At 36.9% G+C, this 17,416-nt stretch overlaps 10 protein-coding genes across 10 annotated transcripts in view; 6 read left to right on the top strand and 4 right to left on the bottom strand.

Annotated features, from left to right (window-relative positions):
• The first annotated feature begins 32 nt into the window (after positions 1 to 32).
• On the top strand, positions 33 to 2,160 carry LOC100633330 (uncharacterized). The gene is made up of 9 exons (XM_011411259.2): positions 33 to 264; positions 307 to 416; positions 460 to 587; positions 651 to 702; positions 742 to 817; positions 893 to 1,032; positions 1,089 to 1,865; positions 1,916 to 1,982; positions 2,047 to 2,160. The coding sequence occupies exons 1-9, from the start codon at positions 69 to 71 to the stop codon at positions 2,103 to 2,105; spliced, it is 1,605 nt and encodes a 534-aa protein (XP_011409561.2). The 5' UTR covers positions 33 to 68; the 3' UTR covers positions 2,106 to 2,160.
• Positions 2,161 to 2,178: 18 nt separating this feature from the next.
• On the top strand, positions 2,179 to 3,279 carry LOC100635510 (carbonic anhydrase 1). Its single transcript, XM_003383369.3, has 2 exons — positions 2,179 to 2,832; positions 3,017 to 3,279. Exons 1-2 carry the CDS (start codon positions 2,233 to 2,235, stop codon positions 3,254 to 3,256), a joined length of 840 nt encoding a protein of 279 aa, XP_003383417.1. The 5' UTR covers positions 2,179 to 2,232; the 3' UTR covers positions 3,257 to 3,279.
• Positions 3,257 to 5,861, bottom strand: LOC100633202 (beta-1,4-galactosyltransferase 7-like). Its single transcript, XM_003383430.3, has 5 exons — positions 5,462 to 5,861; positions 5,019 to 5,247; positions 3,922 to 4,005; positions 3,697 to 3,801; positions 3,257 to 3,538 (listed from the first exon to the last, which is right to left on the bottom strand). Exons 1-5 carry the CDS (start codon positions 5,818 to 5,820, stop codon positions 3,380 to 3,382), a joined length of 936 nt encoding a protein of 311 aa, XP_003383478.3. The 5' UTR covers positions 5,821 to 5,861; the 3' UTR covers positions 3,257 to 3,379.
• A 285-nt stretch (positions 5,862 to 6,146) lies between these two features.
• On the top strand, positions 6,147 to 10,292 carry LOC100633074 (serine/threonine-protein phosphatase 2A 55 kDa regulatory subunit B delta isoform-like). Its single transcript, XM_003383429.3, has 8 exons — positions 6,147 to 6,350; positions 6,542 to 6,622; positions 7,091 to 7,191; positions 7,427 to 7,610; positions 7,819 to 8,109; positions 8,668 to 8,832; positions 8,931 to 9,192; positions 9,595 to 10,292. The coding sequence occupies exons 1-8, from the start codon at positions 6,338 to 6,340 to the stop codon at positions 9,881 to 9,883; spliced, it is 1,386 nt and encodes a 461-aa protein (XP_003383477.1). The 5' UTR covers positions 6,147 to 6,337; the 3' UTR covers positions 9,884 to 10,292.
• Positions 10,293 to 10,397: 105 nt separating this feature from the next.
• On the bottom strand, positions 10,398 to 11,824 carry LOC100632948 (protein TEX261-like). The gene is made up of 6 exons (XM_020005837.1): positions 11,738 to 11,824; positions 11,591 to 11,670; positions 11,383 to 11,536; positions 11,258 to 11,325; positions 11,111 to 11,213; positions 10,398 to 10,599 (listed from the first exon to the last, which is right to left on the bottom strand). The coding sequence occupies exons 1-6, from the start codon at positions 11,808 to 11,810 to the stop codon at positions 10,478 to 10,480; spliced, it is 600 nt and encodes a 199-aa protein (XP_019861396.1). The 5' UTR covers positions 11,811 to 11,824; the 3' UTR covers positions 10,398 to 10,477.
• LOC105316405 (uncharacterized) lies at positions 11,814 to 12,347 on the top strand. The gene is made up of 2 exons (XM_011411258.2): positions 11,814 to 11,896; positions 11,952 to 12,347. Exons 1-2 carry the CDS (start codon positions 11,884 to 11,886, stop codon positions 12,323 to 12,325), a joined length of 387 nt encoding a protein of 128 aa, XP_011409560.1. The 5' UTR covers positions 11,814 to 11,883; the 3' UTR covers positions 12,326 to 12,347.
• A 53-nt stretch (positions 12,348 to 12,400) lies between these two features.
• LOC100632822 (phosphatidylinositol 4-kinase type 2-alpha-like) lies at positions 12,401 to 15,054 on the bottom strand. The gene is made up of 10 exons (XM_011411317.2): positions 14,830 to 15,054; positions 14,646 to 14,778; positions 14,325 to 14,525; positions 13,491 to 13,613; positions 13,276 to 13,429; positions 13,185 to 13,228; positions 13,028 to 13,133; positions 12,814 to 12,947; positions 12,698 to 12,757; positions 12,401 to 12,637 (listed from the first exon to the last, which is right to left on the bottom strand). Exons 1-10 carry the CDS (start codon positions 15,036 to 15,038, stop codon positions 12,485 to 12,487), a joined length of 1,317 nt encoding a protein of 438 aa, XP_011409619.1. The 5' UTR covers positions 15,039 to 15,054; the 3' UTR covers positions 12,401 to 12,484.
• LOC100632695 (L-seryl-tRNA(Sec) kinase-like) lies at positions 15,047 to 16,413 on the top strand. The gene is made up of 7 exons (XM_011411316.2): positions 15,047 to 15,101; positions 15,141 to 15,353; positions 15,402 to 15,613; positions 15,698 to 15,899; positions 15,947 to 16,022; positions 16,068 to 16,161; positions 16,203 to 16,413. Exons 1-7 carry the CDS (start codon positions 15,076 to 15,078, stop codon positions 16,364 to 16,366), a joined length of 987 nt encoding a protein of 328 aa, XP_011409618.1. The 5' UTR covers positions 15,047 to 15,075; the 3' UTR covers positions 16,367 to 16,413.
• On the top strand, positions 16,374 to 17,154 carry LOC105316435 (pyridoxine-5'-phosphate oxidase-like). The gene has a single exon (XM_011411315.2). It carries the CDS (start codon positions 16,446 to 16,448, stop codon positions 17,061 to 17,063), a length of 618 nt encoding a protein of 205 aa, XP_011409617.1. The 5' UTR covers positions 16,374 to 16,445; the 3' UTR covers positions 17,064 to 17,154.
• A 152-nt stretch (positions 17,155 to 17,306) lies between these two features.
• The window catches only part of LOC105316434 (deleted in malignant brain tumors 1 protein-like), a 9,120-nt gene continuing 9,010 nt past the window's right edge, over positions 17,307 to 17,416 (bottom strand). The window contains exon 20 of the mRNA XM_020004800.1: positions 17,307 to 17,336. Coding sequence (XP_019860359.1) covers positions 17,307 to 17,336 — 30 coding nt within the window. The remainder of the gene's footprint in view (positions 17,337 to 17,416) is intronic.

Raw genomic sequence — 17,416 nt, 5'->3', positions numbered from 1 at the left:
AACTTACAGGATACCCTCCGTAATTTATATTGTTACTATGGCAATTAAAACAAGGATGTTTTACGGTGATGAACGGAAATAGCATGATACTGAACAAAGTTTCTCCTGGGATACTTTATCAAAATAATGAGCCAGACCTCTCTTACCGTCACTCAGGATCCTTTTCCAGCTCAATGAGTACTAGTGATAGCAATACACAGCTCAGTCAGTACAGTCAGAAGTCTTTAGACCTGTTCTCTCAACCACCATTAAATTTTGAATCAAGTACAGGTGCTATTGAGTTTATTTATAAATATTTTATAATAGATAATATTTTCACTGATGGAGAGAGAAGAGAGCCGTTAGTCATGACTGATAAAACCCCGCATTTAAATTATTCACATCAGAACACAGCGGCTGGCAATGGAGCTCGAAAAGTAATTATTATTTATTATTATGTTCATTTTATTGCTGTTTCAGTTTTCAAAGTATTACATGAGATATATTGCTGCTCAAGAATCAATGGAGAGAGATGAAGGTACTAAAGACAAAGATACGAGATCAGTCTACCAAAAATGGAAAGATGAACGAAAAGAAGCAGAAGAGAGGTATGATTAATGAGAAGGAGAGAGAGTAAGAAACCATGTATAATGATATCTGGTTAATATAAGGAATCTTGTCATTGATGAAGTTGTGAAAGTAACAGAAGAGTCTAAGAAACAAGTAAGTATTTAATACTTAATGCTTTTAATATTTGTATAGATAATTTCAACTGTGACTGAGTTAAAAGAAGCATTAAAATCTGACTTTCAGGAGCACATCACATTTTACCAAAATAGTTAGTATTGGCATTAAAAATAAACTATGATACTATCATGAAGAGTATGAAACTCCTCCTAATTTATTTTTATAGCTTTTAGTGAGCATACCAGAGAGCTAAAGGAGCTAGTTGCTTTGGCACAGAGCACTGGTCTCTCCACTAGACAGGACATTGATAAGAATTTCAATGAGCTCAGTTTAAAGATACAGGGAATTGATGAGAAGTTAGATGAGGTTAAGCAATAAGTTCGGCTCAAACTCTGTGGAATTAGCATAATTTTTCTTGACAGGTATGTTCTCAGTGTTTGGCACACACTGAAAAGCTGGATAAACTTGAGTGCAAGTTAGACGGTTTCTCTGAACAGATAGTTTCACTTTTTGATGTGCTAAGGAAGGAATTTACAAGAGTATCAGCCAGTCAAGAGGAGCAACTGAAAAGAATGATGGAGAGGCTTGCACAGTTAAAAGAAAGATATCCTGAGACAGACTTTGAAGCCTCAAATATTACTGAATGTCATCTAAAAGATTCACATTCTCAAGGCGATACTCCTGTTGATGGTAGTTTCACTAGTTGCAATAATGATAAACTAGTTTCTCATGAAATTGACACAAGTTTGATTGGTAATCGCTCCTCGTCTGTTGACATGTTAGCTCAAAGTTTTTTAACAGTTGGTCAGACAGAAATAGATCCTCATCAGCAACAGACATTCACTACAGATCACACTAAAGAGGCTAGGGGGGAAGAAGATACTCAGAGAGTCAGTTCTCTTCATAGCAACTCTTTTTGCACAGTTGAGTCATTTTCACCAAAGCACAAACGGACTAGTAGAAAGAGACAGCAAAAGCAACAGGGACGAACTAGCTGTAGTATGAATAACTCGAAGAAGCCTCTGACAAACAGTGACAAGGAGAATAAGCTCACCCTTCACTCTCCTGCATTAAAATCTTTTCCATCTAAAGGCAGTAACAGCATGAAAGTAACGAAAGAGCTCCCAAAGCATTTACAGACTGAAGACAATGGCTTTCTAACAAGTTCTCCATTGGATCAACTCCCATTGGCATCCAATGTATAACTAGTACATGTAATGTTGTGCATTACAAATTTTTCCCATTGCAGAACTTGTCGTTTCAAAGAAGTGCTGAGATTCGGAGAAGGCAAGCGTTCATTGACAGGATGGCTCCAGGTAATGCAATAACTAAGTGTATTTTTGGACTTGCTGATTGATGCATATGCTTTTATTTTCATAGGTTCAGAAGATATAATGAAAGACATACAATCAAAGGTTCGTAGAACGAACAAGAACTAAAATATGTACATGTATATATATATCACTATAATTCTATATACCATTATCCACCATACATGTATAGTATTAAATAATTACTCGATAACTGCTGGGAGGTAGTCTGGTAGAAGGGTGTGGCTACTGAATCATGCTGCTCTTTCATTCTTTAAAAGCCTCTTGTCATTTATCTTCCAAGGCATTCTTAAGGTCGAGGATAATATCCAGTGGAGTTATTGGCAAAATGTCTTGCTCCAGTTGGAATTATGTAGATCAAGAGAGCTGGTGTCACTTACCAAATTCACAAAGCAATGGCCTGAATCAATCTCCAATTGACATACCAACAAAAGACACTAAAGAAAGTCCTGAAATATCTCCGCTTATCCTCAAGGGCTACGAGCAGAAGCTCAAAGGAACCTGGACACGAACCAGTCACAGCCTACGCTTTGACCCATCAGGGCCAGCTCCAAGCATTGTTACCTATGGTGGTGCTTATATATTGAGACAGTTTCATTTTCACTGGGGAGACCAGCCAGGCTGTGGCTCTGAGCACCTCGTGGATGGGAGCTCATATGATGCCGAGTTGCATTTTGTGCACGAGAAGGAAAGCCCTACGTCTAATGTACCAAATGCTCCTGATCAGTTTGCTGTTCTTGGTGTGCTTTTGAAACGATCCAAGGGACAAGGGGGAGGAGAGGTGTGGGAAGCACTGAAAAACGTGCCTCAAGTTGACAAAAAGATTGAGATTGAGGTAGGCAAAAATGTCTTGTACTTCTAAATCAACATTGTATCTAATGCAATCCTATTGAAGCAAATGTATTGTTGCCTGAGAGGTTGATGAGAATTCATCATCAAAGTAATCAATAGTAGTACTTCCACTAGTGTTAACAAATGTATTTCATTGTTGCTGTAATGCTGAATGCATCCATTCTTAGGTCACCCCAAGTCAGCTATTGCCAGCAAACAAGTCCTATTGGCATTACGGTGGTTCACTGACCACTCCACCATGCAGCGAGGTTGTACAGTGGTTTGTCTTCCACCAGATCCTGAGCGTCCCTGATGATGTAGTCCAAAGGTGGTCAACACTACCTTCAGAATCACCATTACCATTCAACTATCGTAAAGTACAAGAGCTCAATGGCAGGAAAGTCTGGCTACTGAAGGATTCCAATTAATGCAGTAGCAGGAACAGAAAGGACTTCAAAAAATCATTTTAATATAATTATTACATTTTCAATTTGATAATTATTTACAAAAATAATAATACATTGCCTGTAAAAAATTAATTAATTTTCGTCTTACGACGGGTGATCACAAAAAGGTGTCTTCTGATAATCGCAGTGCAATTCTAAATTTGCTAGTTTGAATGGTGCCCCATTGATGGACATATTGTGGATTGAGAGTACTTCAAATTTTAAAGTGTGGAGACCACTTTCTCTATCTCTTCGTCTTGATAGCTGTAGGAAGAGTGTGAAGTGTGAAATAGCAATCAGTAATAAAGTAGTTAAATAGTGTCATTATAACACTTCAATAATGAGAAATAACATCATTATTTATCACCAGTACATTCATCTAAAACTCTTTACAAAATGCATGCCAACATGCATAAACTAACCCTCCATTGTGTTCCATAGCTTTTCATGTCTCTTGGCCTGACCTTGCGATCGTGATTGTGCCGGAATGTCTTATTACCAGTTGTAATACCAGCTGGTCTATGTAACTGATACAAAGTATAATGTGAATAAGAAGTTCATAAGTCAAAGTGTCAAAGTTCATAGTGTCACAATATCACAAATCAAGATCATACAAGAAATTAATTTCAATACCATTTTTGTATTACCTGTAGTCCAGCTTCTTTAATTCTTAGATAAAGTTCGTCATCTTCTCTGCCCCAGCCCCAGAATATATTAGTAAGTCCATTGACCTGGATAGAGGAAGGAAGAATGAGTGTGACCAGAAGTTAATTGGAGCTAAAGACTCAACACAAAAGGTGAAGAATGATAATTTTAAAAATATTTTTTCAGTAACAACATCACTATATGAATGCACAAACAGTGCTTCCCCCACAAAGCAGCCTAAGTGTTAAACAGCATCATGCTTCACGAGCTGACAACACTTACAATAGTAGTAACTAGTACATGAAATTTGGAGTAACTTTCAAAATTTGTTAAAAAATCCAATTTTAATTCGAATCAGTTCAAACTTTCTACACAACATAAGAACATGTATATGCATCAGGAAAAATTATAAAAACACAGAATTCTCTCCTTTTCAATTTTGACAAAATTTGGCCCTAGACCATGTACTGTAGTAAAAGGACTTTGGCCTGATTTTAGAACAATTTTAAAAATTTGTAAAAAATCAAATTTTGATTGGAATCAGCTCAAACTTTATAAATATCATCAGTAAAGATTATAAAAATTGAGAATTCCCTCCTTCATAATTTTGGCAAAATTTAGCCAAAAATAGTTAGAAGCTGAGTACTGTTACGCTAAAGCCTTGTGCACAAACTATTATAATAGCAAAGTTTGCTACAAATGATAGGGCCAGTAAAAGAAATTGACTAAAACGCACAATATGAGATCAGTTATAGTCATCACACTACGTCATGTACCGCCATATTGAGCAAAATTATAGCCAAGCTTAGTTGTACCATATTACACTTTGCAATCTTCATTTATGGGCTATCTGTGGCTTCTTGTTTCTAGCTTCTTTATAATAATAAACAATACATTGTGCCAACCAGACTACATCTTAAAGCAACAACATACATGCATTAATACCAGATTGCTTCTGTTTGTGGTAATTCCTTGAAAATACTGATAATAATATTTGGGAAAAAAAGAGATAATCACATTTACATAGAAACAATGAAATCATTGGTTGTCTTTAAGCATTAAATTAAAAATGTATAACTAAAAAATTAATTTAAATTACCCTTTTAAAATGCTCTCTAGTCATCATTAATACTCCGCCGACAAATTTTTTGTAATGATAGAGAGGGTGGAGCTCCGGAGATGATATGTGATAAGGACTATAGTCAGTTGGATATGCATAGCTGAGGTGATCGTTGAGTGGTAGGAGGTCAACATCATGCATTACAAGATAATCACAGCATGATTCTGTTAGCATGAACCCTGAGTTCATCAACATGGCTCTATTAAATCTATAAAAAATAAAATAATGATTTTTAAGCAACAAAACAGGGCTCATTAAATTAACAGAAAAATCAATAATAATTATTTTTACTATTATTTCCTAAATCTAACTCTTTAAACCGGGAATACATTATTTTAAAAATAACTAGACCCTAGCCCAAATCTATAGCTATGCATGTACCATAAGTAGATACTTGATTGATTGTACATTATTATACTTACCTATGCTTGTCTGCCTGGTTTATTACCCATATTTCATGAGATACATTTTGTCTGTTCAAGAACTTGTGCATGTAAGGTACAAACTCTGTCAGCTCCTCCCATCTGTCCCGAAAGGGAACCATCACAGCCAGTGTGTGCAGAGGTCGAGGAGGAGAAGTTGGAGGAGATTCTGATAGAGTAGTAGCTGGCTCTGACGGTGTAGTTACTGGAGCTAGTGTTAAAATCTGGGGACATTTACAGGGCGTCGGAGGGTAAAGCGCTGTGGTATCAAAGGGCGAGGGTTGGTAAGTTAAGAAGAGTATAATGGCGGAGAAGTATAAGAGTATGATAGTTAAAGTCAAGAGCCGCCATAAGGACATTACTCTTCGTTCATAATTAGTATCTATGCTCACTCACTCACGCCCGGTTCAAGCGGTTTTATTCTAATTAAAGTGCACCACTGCTAGTTCAGCCTCCCACGCATATAGCGCATTCACATCAGTAAACTCCCACGCATCTGAGCTTGCAGGTTTGCAGAATGCAGAGATAACTGTACAAAAATTATCTGAATAACGTTATTTTAGTCATTATCAACTTTTTTGCAAAAGTGACACAGGCTGAAAAATTATCTGCCAAATAGTAAAATGTAACCAATTTTTCATTCACTTTCTTGCCACATGTTTTGATCACGTGATCCAATTAGACCACCTCCCACGCGACGTTAACCTGCTGTACCGGAAACAAAATGGCTGCAGGAGACTTCTGAGGGAGGAGAAGACCAGAGAAGCTTAGAGGGCCACAACAGCTACATCTCTCCATTGAGTCGGGCGGAAACAATAGTCTTAGGCGTCATCTATCCTTATCCAGCCCTGCCGCTTTGTAGAGAGGACGAGGAGCATGGCTGCATCTGGTAAAAATGAAATACGAGAGAGGGAGAATGGAGAGGGGGAGGCGGAAGAGGGCACATACACTACGCACCTCAGTCTTAAACACACTATACTTTAGGAACTGTCAAATCTCAGTGTTTATACACACCATATTGTATAATCTATTACAAATCATTCTCTCATTCATATGCTTGCTTTGTTCCTCTTACCTTAGGGAGAGTAGCATCATCAGGTGATGAAATCCCGTGGTGCTTCTCTCAAGTAAAAGGCACCATTGAAGACGAAGTAGCAGATGGTAATGAATAAATGTAGAATGAATCTTCTTACATTGCAAATAGACATATGAAAATGGTTTAGTCAGCATAAAACTGTATGTCATCTTAGAAGATGAGTATTATTATTTGCATGCTGTCAATTTTGTCCAAAAAAGAGGATTAAATGTAATCTGAAACCTTTTATTCTAATTCTATAGAATGTAGATAGTTACTGCTATCTGAGTGGTTTTATAATGTCTACATATGGAAATTTTATTAATATGTATACTTGTGTATATTCAGTGTAAGTACCGTCTGTAATAAGGACACCTTTATAATGAGGACATTTTGTTAATCTGCCAATTTACTATACAAAAGTACCTCTTAAATGAGGACTGTATACTTTACAAAATACTTGTACATATATAGTTGGCTTAATATGTTTCCCAATTTTGCTGTATAATCATACACGTGTCTTTTTGATGATTATTATTATTATTATTTTGCAGCTGATATAATTTCAACCGTTGAGTTCAATCAAGATGGCGAATTCCTAGCCACTGGTGACAAAGGAGGTCGAGTGGTTGTATTTCAGAGGGATGGAACCAGAGTAAGCCACCTTATCTAAATACTTCAAATTTTTCTCTTCAAATATCAACCATACTTTCCTATGATGACATGCAGTGTGGGCAACCAGGCATGCATGCATTCTCAATCTTCCCCCTCTCTCTTTCTCTCATTTTAATACCTATACTATAACTTACCTATACTTTGACTCTCTTCACATTTTTCCTTATTCTCTCCTTGTGTGTTTGTTAATTATTATGCTCCTCTTATTGATACAGGGAGCTAACAAACCCAGTGTAACGGCCTCGTCTGTCTTCAGATGTGACTACAATGTCTACAGTACCTTCCAAAGCCACGAGCCGGAATTTGACTATCTGAAGAGTTTAGAAATTGAAGAGAAGATAAATCAGATCTGCTGGGTAAAGCAGACAGGGTCGTCACTTTTCTTACTAACTACTAATGGTAATGATATGTATGTTATTGTAAAAATCTTTCCCGATCTAATCTTGTTTCCTTCTTTTGTTCATAAGTGTGTGTGCGTGTATGTGTTACTTTCATTCTTGCAACCCATTTCCTCTTTCTTTCTTTCCCTCTTTTTTTCCATTCCTTTTCCTCTGTCTCTCTCCCCCCTCTCTTTTTCCCCTCTCTCTCTCTCTCTCTCTCTCTCCAGATAAAACAATCAAACTATGGAAGATAACAGAGAGGTGTAGACGGTTCTCAGATTTTAACACATTCACAGACGAAGGCCTCCTCAGAGAGAGACACATGATTAAGAAGCTTAGAATACCCAAGAAAATAGACGATGACATCTCAATTGAAGCAGCACCTCGAAGGATCTTCTCAAACGCTCACACATATCACATCAACTCGATATCAGTCAACAGCGATGACTGCACCTTTCTCTCGGCCGATGACCTCAGAATTAACGTGTGGCACATTGAAACAACCGGGCAGAGTTTTAGTATCCTAACTCTCTTAATTGTAATTGTGGTCGATAATGATAGGACGTATATCTAATAGTGTGCTGTAATTACTAGAAGAGATATTTACTGTAGTGTAGTGTATTGGGTTAGATTTTGTAGATGTAATGTGGGTATTTTATGTAGAATGTACATAATGTTCTAATGTGTAGTTATTAAGTAAAGTATTGCTATAGCTAGTGTATTTTATGTAGTAAGATTTGGTGTGTTTTCTACTTTACATGCACTACTAGTGGTATTGTATTACAGAATGATCATGAAGGTATTTGCATTACTGCCTGTTATAGTAGAATTTCTACAAATTACTCTCTCATTTCTAAGAATAACTCTTATGTGTCACATTCCACCTTATATTAAAGAGAAATCCTAGATTTAAATATTATATATTGTTAGTATGCTGCTGTACTACTGTTAGTGGGTGGTATTGGCATCAGAGTACATGATTATAATTATTATTTTTACTATGATCGATCAAGTATATTATTAGTGTTGTAGTATCCCATACAATTATTATTTCTTAACCATGTTGCCTCTCTCAGATGCTGTCGACATTAAACCAGCTAACATGGAAGAGCTCACCGAAGTTATAACAGCCACCCAATTCCACCCGTTCAATTGCCACGAGTTCATATACTCAAGCAGCAAAGGAACAATCAGACTGTGCGACATGAGAGAGAAAGCCCTCTGTGATCAACATGCTAAGTGTGAGTAAATCACAATCTACATGTGTACATATAAGCAATGCTATGTATCTGTGAATAGAGTATCTATGTGTATATATTCTATTTTTGCTCTCTTCCAGTGTTTGAAGAGCCAGAGGATCCAAGTAGTCGCTCGTTTTTCTCTGAAATCATAGCCTCCATTTCTGACGTTCGTTTCAGCAGGAGCGGCCGATACATTCTCTCGCGCGACTACCTTACGGTGAAACTATGGGATGTTGCCATGGAGTCCCGACCGGTTGAAGTGTACCCGGTCCACGACTACCTGAGGAGCAGACTCTGTTCGCTGTACGAGAACGACTGCATTTTTGACAAGTTTGAGTGTGGATTTAACGGAGATGACAGGTACATATACATGTATATACACTCCATACAGTACTGTACTATTATCCATTAATACAGTGCACTAGTGCAAATAAACATGCACATTACGTGTGTTAACGCAATAACTTATTGGCAGCAATATGGACATGTGCATGTACGTATATGCATTATTGTGTGGGCGTGTTTGTGGTCACAAGTGACAGCCAATTCTAATGGAGGGTGGTTAGGATTAACGATGTATACATAAATATCTATTTTTGATTGGCTAGCCTGCACATGTGTAAACTATAGTCAATGGACTTTAAAAACAATTTTTATGTTATGAATTCTCTTTTGCCCTTTGTTTGCATTATGTACCTCTCTATTCTACTTTCCTTCTTTGTCTATTTTCTTTTCTTGTTGTTACATTCCATTTCTTTATAGTCAAATCATCACTGGTACTTATAACAATTTCTTTCGTATTTTTGATCGCCAGTCTGGTCATAGCTACACGTACGAAGCATCAAGAGATATGAACACACTTGGTCAAATCCTCAGAAATAAAAAGGTCGTCGCTTCAAACACCGCCCCCAAGAAACGCAAGGACGAAGTCTCCGTTGATAACTTAGATTATGCTAGGAAGATATTACATCCAGTGTGGCACCCGAGGGACAATATCCTAGCGATTGCTGCCACTAATAACCTCTACCTGTTTCACGAACAGCAACCTTGATGAATCATTTGATGACTAGTGTGGTAAAATTTATTATTATTATTATTATTATTATTATTATGTGTAGCTTATTATTATTATTTAATTTATTATTATTATTATTATTAGCGACTCACTTTCCATTTTCACTTCCATTCCTTCTCACTCTCGTATTCTGTCTTTCTCACATACACACACCTTTCCCCCCTCTCTCTTCTCTCTGCTAACAAATGCACAACCATTAATGCTTCTTGCTGCTCCTCTCTCATTGTTGTCTCACTTTTAAGTGTTATTTCTATTCGAATGTGTTCGCCTCTTGCAATGTAAAAAAGTACCTTTTCTCTTTCAACTTTATAACATTGTTATTATTACTATTATTATTTAAAAGAAAATTTAATTTTTGTACTCATCTCAGTGCAAAACAAAGTCATAAAGTACAAGGCACAGAGAGAGAGAGAGAGGAGTGTGTGTGTGTGTGTGTGTGTGTGTGTGTGTGTGTGTGTGTGTGTGTGTGTGTGTGTGTGTGTGTGTGTGTGTGTGTGTGTGTGTGTGTGTGTGTGTGTGTGTGTGTGTGTGTGTGTGTGATTCTTGCAATATTGTGCAGCTGTGTGCAATTCAGTATCTTTTTGATGTTCTGCTTGGCGTGATGTTGCTAATCTTTTGTGACAAGATGTCAACCAGTGCCAGGAATCCACTTCTCCTTTGTCTCCGCTCCATTCCATCACCACCACCTGCTCCTGTTGATAGAGTTATTGTAAGAGAGTGCAGGTGGATTAAACCACAGCATTAATCTTATTCCAGACCAAGTGTACATAAGAAATTAAATATTAAGGATCAGGAATAAAAAAATGCTCGTAAAACAGTTATTGATTCTGTCATGTTTTTATAAGTTTTTAAAATGCTCAAAACTTTAAAAATTTCAGTTGGAAACAGCTCAAACTTTCCACACAGCATAAGGACATTAATATGTATCAGAAAATGTAATAAAAATTTGGGGTAATTTTGGAGCCATTTTTTGCAAAAAAAATCATGGGCTATAGCCTTGGGTATTTTCAGAAATTGGCTTATTTTTTTAATGCTCATAACTTAAAAATTAATTGTCAGGAATAGTCCAAACTTTTTATATAGCATAAGAACATCAATAAATATCAGAAAATGTACAACAGACATCTCTATTGTAAGTGTATAGGTGGATGAGATGAGTATTGATTGAATTATGTTGACCAATGGGCTCTAATGCACTAATACCTGATGATGTTTGGAGAGTAGGCAGTACCAGGTCATTAGCTGACAGTGATATGAAGAGAGAGAAAGGAACAACCCATTCACATACAAAGAAGAAAGCAACAACCTGAGGATGGGAATGACATTAAGAGGATTAAACCAGACACAAACCTCTTGAAAAGTGTACCACTCCTCACTGAAGTATCGGAAAGCTAAAACATGACTGGCAACTAAAAATACTTCAGAGAGAGAGAAGGAAGGAGGGCGTTTACAAAATATCTAAAATTATATCTTACTAGTTCCTCCAATAAAGCCGAGTGACATTAAACTGATGTTAGGAAAAGTCGACAGCAAGGAAGCATAGCAGAGGTGGCATAGCACTCCTGCCGATATCAGTAACCATGGAAACCCATCAAACAGGAGCAAACCAACATGACATAAGAGTACGAACTGTCAATAGTTAATATCGGTAATTAATTTGCAAGTTCTCTTGTTCCCTCTTACTATAGTCAATCCAGAGATAGCCTTCTTAGCAATCACTGAATATTCTTCAATCAATTCAGCTAAGTAATATAAACCAGCAGCTGTGGTAACAGATCAGAAAACACAAAGGGTCATAATTAGGTGAGTAGAGCAGGTGCAGTGTCTTACCCAATGAGAAAACGCCTACTAGCAGTTCACCAAGTAATGCTATCCAGCTCAAGACTTGCAAGAAAGAAATCATTATCTGCAGGTTAGCCACACCCCTTTATCCCCGCCCACTACTCCACCTAGTAACGGCCTTAGCAACAAACAAGATGGCGGCTACAGGTAAGAAAATAAAAAGGATTTAAATCACTTCTTTGTGTGGTTTTCTCTCGATTAGAAGCTGCAGAAGCTTACCTTTCAGCTCATCACATCCCTGAACTACTAGAGCAGCTTGCTTCATGGGTCCTGTACAACACACCTGATGATCCTAAAGCATTCATCATAGATCATCTCCAGCAAATGAAAGAAAAGAAAGAAGGACTACCACTACTGGACGAGGAGAACCTAAAGGCAATGTTTAGGATGCTGGATATCCAGACACGTGGCTATATTAGCTTAGAACAGTACACACATGCCATGTTGAATGTTGGACTCGTCAAATTCAATAAAGAGCCGATTGGAGGCCAAAGCAATAAAATCACTCAAGATACCTTCCTTCATGAGGCCAACAGAGCTTTAAGAAAAGCCAACCAGGCCTTCTGCGAGCCTTAATGATAACAGTGATACACAAAAACAGATAAACAATCACATAAATTATATAATAATATCATAATGTTAAGAGAGAGAGAGAGAGAGGAGTTGATTTTAAATTTGAATAAAGTTATAAAAATCACAATCGTTAATATAATAATAATAATAAAGGTCATTCTGTCAGCACCATTGGAAGAATGGGGGCTGACTTCTGACATGTTGAATGAATCTCTTTGTTCGGCCGATCCTCACTCGCTCTATTGTAATTGGTGGCATTTGGACCAACTGCCAAGGTGACTTATGCTGCTCCAAAGCATTAGTTAGGTTAAGAATCTGTGAAGAAAAGAAATAGGAGAGAGAATAATTTACGAATAAACATCATCATTGACTTACTTGTCCTCTCATTACAGCAACTTGCTTATCAAATATATCTCTATCAAAACCTTTATCTTTCTACGTAATAACACACAAATCATTTTTTCTCTTTTTTAAAATGGTAGGAATCTTACAGAGAAAACAGCTCTGATCTCATCCGTCATGGACTGCACAAACTGCAAGTCCTTTAGTTTATCCAGGACAGCTTCTTTGATATTCTCAGAAAATGGCTCCCTAGCCAGTGGTAGCCATGCCCAATAAAAAGGATCTGCAATATAATTTTACAGTGACAAAGTTGGATAGGCCATAAAAATAAAGCTAATTTGCTTATTAAATGGTTAGACTAACAAGCTCTCCATTCGTCGGGGTGTTTGTACGGGAAGGCCAATCCATTATCAATGGCTGCCAGTTTAACAGAGCCATTTCTATTAGAGGAATCAGTCTCGCTGCCTTCCTAAATTAGGATACCGTATAACATCATCAACGCATAGTAAGATTCACTCACTAGTGGTTTCTCATATTTAATCAGCCAGTTATCATTGCCTCTATCTGTGGGAAACAGTTATATGGGGGTAGGGTACAGATTATTGTCTGACCTGTGTTACGTATGATGTAATCCAACACTACTAGTCTCTCAAACTGAAGTTGGAGTTGCCTTTGAAGGTGAGGGGGTGGAGGAGACTGTTTGAATTCGTCTAATATGATACTGGCATCTTTATAGCCATTAACAAATAACTGTAGGGATCCAACCTGTGAATAGATCAGTTAAAAAAGAACTCCTAAAATAATAGTCTTTAAAACACAGGCTTGCCTTTCTTGGCCACTGTAGTTTCATGTTAAGATTAGGCCATAAACTGGCCACGCCTCTTTTAATTCTCATAACACACCGATCTTTAAGATGGTAATGGAATGAGTCAGAAGACAAATACACCAACTAAAAATAAAATGATTTAAACTAATTCTGATACATACTGATGTACTTAAGCTATGTAGAAAGTTTGAGCTGATTCTGACTGGGTTATGAACAATTTTAAAAATGGGTCAAGTTCTAAAAAATATCCAAGGCTATAGCCCATGGTTTTTTTCCAAAAAATGGCTCCAAAATCACCCCCAATTTTTATTACATTTTCTGATACACATTGATGCCCTTATGCTGTGTAGCAAGTTTGAGTCGATTCCGACCTCAATTTTTCGAGTTACGGCCATCTTAAAAAATGAGCCAAAATCTGAAAAATACCCAAGGCTTATAGCCCATGGTTTTTTCCAAAAAATGGCTCCAAAATCACCCCCAATTTTTATTACATTTTCTGATGCATATTGATGTCCTTATGCTGTGTAGCAAGTTTGAGTCGATTCCGGCTTCAATTTTTCGAGTTACGGCCATTTAAAAAAATTAGCCAAAATCTGAAAAATACCCAAGGCTATAGCCCATGGTTTTTTCCAAAAAATGGCTCCGAAATCACCCCCAATTTTTATTACATTTTCTGATACATATTGATGCCCTTATGCTGTGTAGAAAGTTTGAGCTGATTCCGACTTTAATTTTTCAAGTTATGAGCATTTTAAAATAATAATGCCAAAATGTCATGGAGAGAACTTGCATATCAAATATTATCAATAAATAAGTCAATGGCTCAATACTTACTTTAGTCTTGGGGACGACATTAAGTCCTAACTTCTCATCGACAATACTAGCTCCTACTTCAGAGAGATACCCTTGATTAGGTACGAGGCAGCTTCGCCCAAAGCAACACGGACAGCAGGTCTTGTGCAGCCATTTTGTCCATTTGGGATTAAGGTGACCGTATGGCTCTTCATCTTTAGGCTTGAAAACACCAATATTCTCCTATCAATTATTATGATTATTATTATTATTATTAGTGGTAAAAATTATAATGCTTTTGTAGGACCATTAATTGACTACTTAATTTAACATGGTTAAAAATAACGAGTATTAATGCATTACCTGATTTGAATTATGAACAAAATAGCTTCCACTTGATCCTTGGTATATTCTTTCTGGTAGGACTCCCTCATTGATTGCCTGCTCGGCTGATTCTATCACTGATGAATATTCTGGATCTTCAAACAGGTTTAACCTATACCAAGTACAATTATATAATTAGGAGGGAAATTAAGAGCCCCATTACTTGGTGTCATCTTCACTAGATTGTCCTCTTATTAATGGAATCTTCTCTCCGTTTCTCCTCCCACCAGAATGCCCGCCTGATTCTGATATGAACTCGATCTCCCCATCAGAGTCTACCTCTAGCTCCGAGTGACTGGATAGGTGGAGTGTCTGCAGTAAAGATATACTTGGATTTTGTGCTGTAATTTGTGTGGACCCGTTGGCTGCCATGCTTAAATCAGCCACGCCTTACGACCACGCCTTTTAAATGGCTTCCTCTAATCAACCTTCAAGGTGAGAGCTCATTTTATCACTTTATGAATTTTCTCTCAGATCTTCTCATACATGCATATTACTCCTTTTTGGCATACCAGGCTCCGGAAAGACCACTCTCTCACGTGAGCTTGTTTTAAGGAAAAGCAGCCAGGAACACTCTGATCAGCATCGTGAAACGAAATCGACTCAATTTGATATTGTTCATATTTGCATGGATGACTATTATCCTACGGATGAGAGAGAAGGCAGTGAAAAAAATAGTGATGAATTGTAAGTTCTTAGTGGACTAGACCATTTAGTTTCATTTGTGATTAAAAGTATTAATGATGATTTTGACTGGAAACAGTACAGGCATATTGTAACAGAAAATATTGACGAATATTTGAGTGGAAAATCCAACGTAATGTTTAGCACCGGAGGAGAAATAAAAGTGGAGGGAGAAAAGAATGAAGTAATCAAGTTGTTAATAATAGACGACAATCTTCATCTTAGAAGCATGAGGAAAGAATTTGTCCAAATTGCAAGGAAATGTAAGAGACTTATACATGCCCATTTATTCTTTTATCTATGAATGAACATTTTTCTCCTTTTTGCTCCTTTTATCTGCTATATAGATACATGTGGGTTTGCATTGGTGTACTTGAGCTGTCAACTTGATTCAGCTATAAAGAGGAACTCTACTAGACCATTTCCTGTACCACATCAAACTATAGTTAACATTTATCAGAGGATTGAACCACCTCAAGAAAATTGGGAGAGACATGCAATCACTATTGATTCAACAAATAATGACAAAGAATGGATTGAAACTGCATGGTTAGTTACTAAAGAAAATCTGTTCATTTTTATTGTCTATTTTTTAGTAGTAGAATCCTTAAATTGTGTCAAGATGCAATAGAAGATCCTCAAATGCCTCAACTTGATTTGACTGCTGAAAGAGTAAGAAGAATAATTGTCTATTGCTATTATTATTCTAATAAATAGGCTGAATCTCAGAGAATAACATCAGAAAGTCTAATGCACCAAGCTGATCAAATACTGAGACAATTTGTATCAAATGAAATCAAATCAATTCAAGGCAAGAATCATAGTTTAAACATTATGTCATATTTAGAGCAGAATTAGCAGATAAGAGGATTATAAAGGAAACAGCACTAAAGGCAAATGAAACAAGGAAACTATTGCTCCATGAACTACAGCAGGACAAACAAATGCAGCTAACAAGTAATGAAGAGCTAAAACTATTTTTAAAATTAAAGTATGATGAAATATTTAAAAAATAACCAAGTAATAAAGTTGTGTGGGTGTTGATCACTATAAAAGAGTGCAGCCTATTCAATCACTACACCGATTTCTGTGATTATGGCGAAGCTTCTTACATTTACAGAAAGTGACCTAATAGTCCCTTACAACCCGTTGCTCCAGCTTCAGAAATGGCTTGATGAAGAGAAAGATGCTACAGACTCAGTTCTAATGTCTTTATCCACTGTAAGCTCAGATTGCATCCCTTCTTGTCGCTACCTTAATTTCTGTGGACTTCGAGAAAGTGGCATTCCATTTTACACTGACAGCAGGAGTAGGAAAGTCAAGGAATTTACAGCCAATCCAGCAGTTGCTCTGACCCTATACATTCAACCTTTGGTTCGTCAGATACGCATACAAGGGACAGTGAAGGAGCTCAGCAAGGAGATAGCAGCTGGATATTTCAATGCTCTATCAAGAGAACACCAGATCACACTTGTGCTAAACCATCAGGATAAACCGATAGCTAGCAGGAAGGCAATGATTGAGAAAAGGAAAGAAATAGCTCAAAAGTACAGTGATCCTTCAATACGTATATCATTGCCAGAGAGCTGGAGAGCTTATATTGTTCTGCCAAATGTCATTGAGTTCTTTCAAGGCCACACTGACTGGCTTGATGATAGAATCGTCTTTACAAAGGAAGATGACAAGTGGAATGTTAAGCGTCTTTTACCTTGAGTCATTGAACAATATGAAAGTTATAATGGTTCTTGTGTGAATAAGTATTAATTATAATGTTATTCCAAGCAAAAATAAATAATTTCATTTACTTATTGTGGAAAATGCAAAGTGCACCTGCTATCAATGACAAAATTTAAACATGAAACATTGTCAGGAAACAATCAATATTCTAGTTTAACTAATGTACATACACAGCACCTGCTTCCAACACATGCAGCACCCAAAGCAAATTACATATGTTCATATTATTCTTTTAAAGAAATCACAAAACTAAAATGCTTAGTAACACCACAAATAACACAGTAAATGCATGTATAGTTTATCATTTTAGTGCAGGTATTTCATATAGA

The sequence above is a fragment of the Amphimedon queenslandica genome, unplaced genomic scaffold (genome assembly GCF_000090795.2).
Source record: "Amphimedon queenslandica unplaced genomic scaffold, v1.1 AMPQUscaffold_13511, whole genome shotgun sequence".
Taxonomy (NCBI): Eukaryota; Metazoa; Porifera; class Demospongiae; order Haplosclerida; family Niphatidae; genus Amphimedon; species Amphimedon queenslandica.
This window is presented reverse-complemented; position numbering and strand designations above follow the sequence as displayed.

Bases quoted from the DNA above. Each gene is read 5' to 3' on its own strand.
- LOC100633330 (XM_011411259.2), top strand. From the start codon at position 69: ATGAACGGAAATAGCATGATACTGAACAAAGTTTCTCCTGGGATACTT. The intron at 588-650 runs GTATGATTAATG...GGTTAATATAAG, and splicing joins CGAAAAGAAGCAGAAGAGAG to GAATCTTGTCATTGATGAAG. The intron at 703-741 runs GTAAGTATTTAA...ATATTTGTATAG, and splicing joins CAGAAGAGTCTAAGAAACAA to ATAATTTCAACTGTGACTGA.
- LOC100635510 (XM_003383369.3), top strand. From the start codon at position 2,233: ATGCTGCTCTTTCATTCTTTAAAAGCCTCTTGTCATTTATCTTCCAAG. The intron at 2,833-3,016 runs GTAGGCAAAAAT...ATCCATTCTTAG, and splicing joins ACAAAAAGATTGAGATTGAG to GTCACCCCAAGTCAGCTATT.
- LOC100633202 (XM_003383430.3), bottom strand. From the start codon at position 5,820: ATGTCCTTATGGCGGCTCTTGACTTTAACTATCATACTCTTATACTTC. The intron at 4,006-5,018 runs GTAATTTAAATT...TCCTCTATCCAG, and splicing joins CTAGAGAGCATTTTAAAAGG to GTCAATGGACTTACTAATAT. The intron at 3,802-3,921 runs GTAATACAAAAA...ACTTTGTATCAG, and splicing joins TTAAAGAAGCTGGACTACAG to TTACATAGACCAGCTGGTAT.
- LOC100633074 (XM_003383429.3), top strand. The intron at 6,623-7,090 runs GTAATGAATAAA...ATTATTTTGCAG, and splicing joins TGAAGACGAAGTAGCAGATG to CTGATATAATTTCAACCGTT. The intron at 8,833-8,930 runs GTGAGTAAATCA...GCTCTCTTCCAG, and splicing joins CTGTGATCAACATGCTAAGT to TGTTTGAAGAGCCAGAGGAT.
- LOC100632948 (XM_020005837.1), bottom strand. From the start codon at position 11,810: ATGATTTCTTTCTTGCAAGTCTTGAGCTGGATAGCATTACTTGGTGAA. The intron at 11,671-11,737 runs GTAAGACACTGC...CTGTTACCACAG, and splicing joins AGTAGGCGTTTTCTCATTGG to CTGCTGGTTTATATTACTTA. The intron at 10,600-11,110 runs GTATTAGTGCAT...CTCTATCAACAG, and splicing joins TACTCTCCAAACATCATCAG to GAGCAGGTGGTGGTGATGGA.
- LOC100632822 (XM_011411317.2), bottom strand. From the start codon at position 15,038: ATGGCAGCCAACGGGTCCACACAAATTACAGCACAAAATCCAAGTATA. The intron at 14,526-14,645 runs GTAATGCATTAA...AATAATTGATAG, and splicing joins TTGTTCATAATTCAAATCAG to GAGAATATTGGTGTTTTCAA. The intron at 13,430-13,490 runs GCAAGCCTGTGT...ATCTATTCACAG, and splicing joins AACTACAGTGGCCAAGAAAG to GTTGGATCCCTACAGTTATT.
- LOC100632695 (XM_011411316.2), top strand. From the start codon at position 15,076: ATGGCTTCCTCTAATCAACCTTCAAG. The intron at 15,614-15,697 runs GTAAGAGACTTA...TCTGCTATATAG, and splicing joins TGTCCAAATTGCAAGGAAAT to ATACATGTGGGTTTGCATTG. The intron at 16,023-16,067 runs GTAAGAAGAATA...TCTAATAAATAG, and splicing joins TTGATTTGACTGCTGAAAGA to GCTGAATCTCAGAGAATAAC.
- LOC105316435 (XM_011411315.2), top strand. From the start codon at position 16,446: ATGGCGAAGCTTCTTACATTTACAGAAAGTGACCTAATAGTCCCTTAC.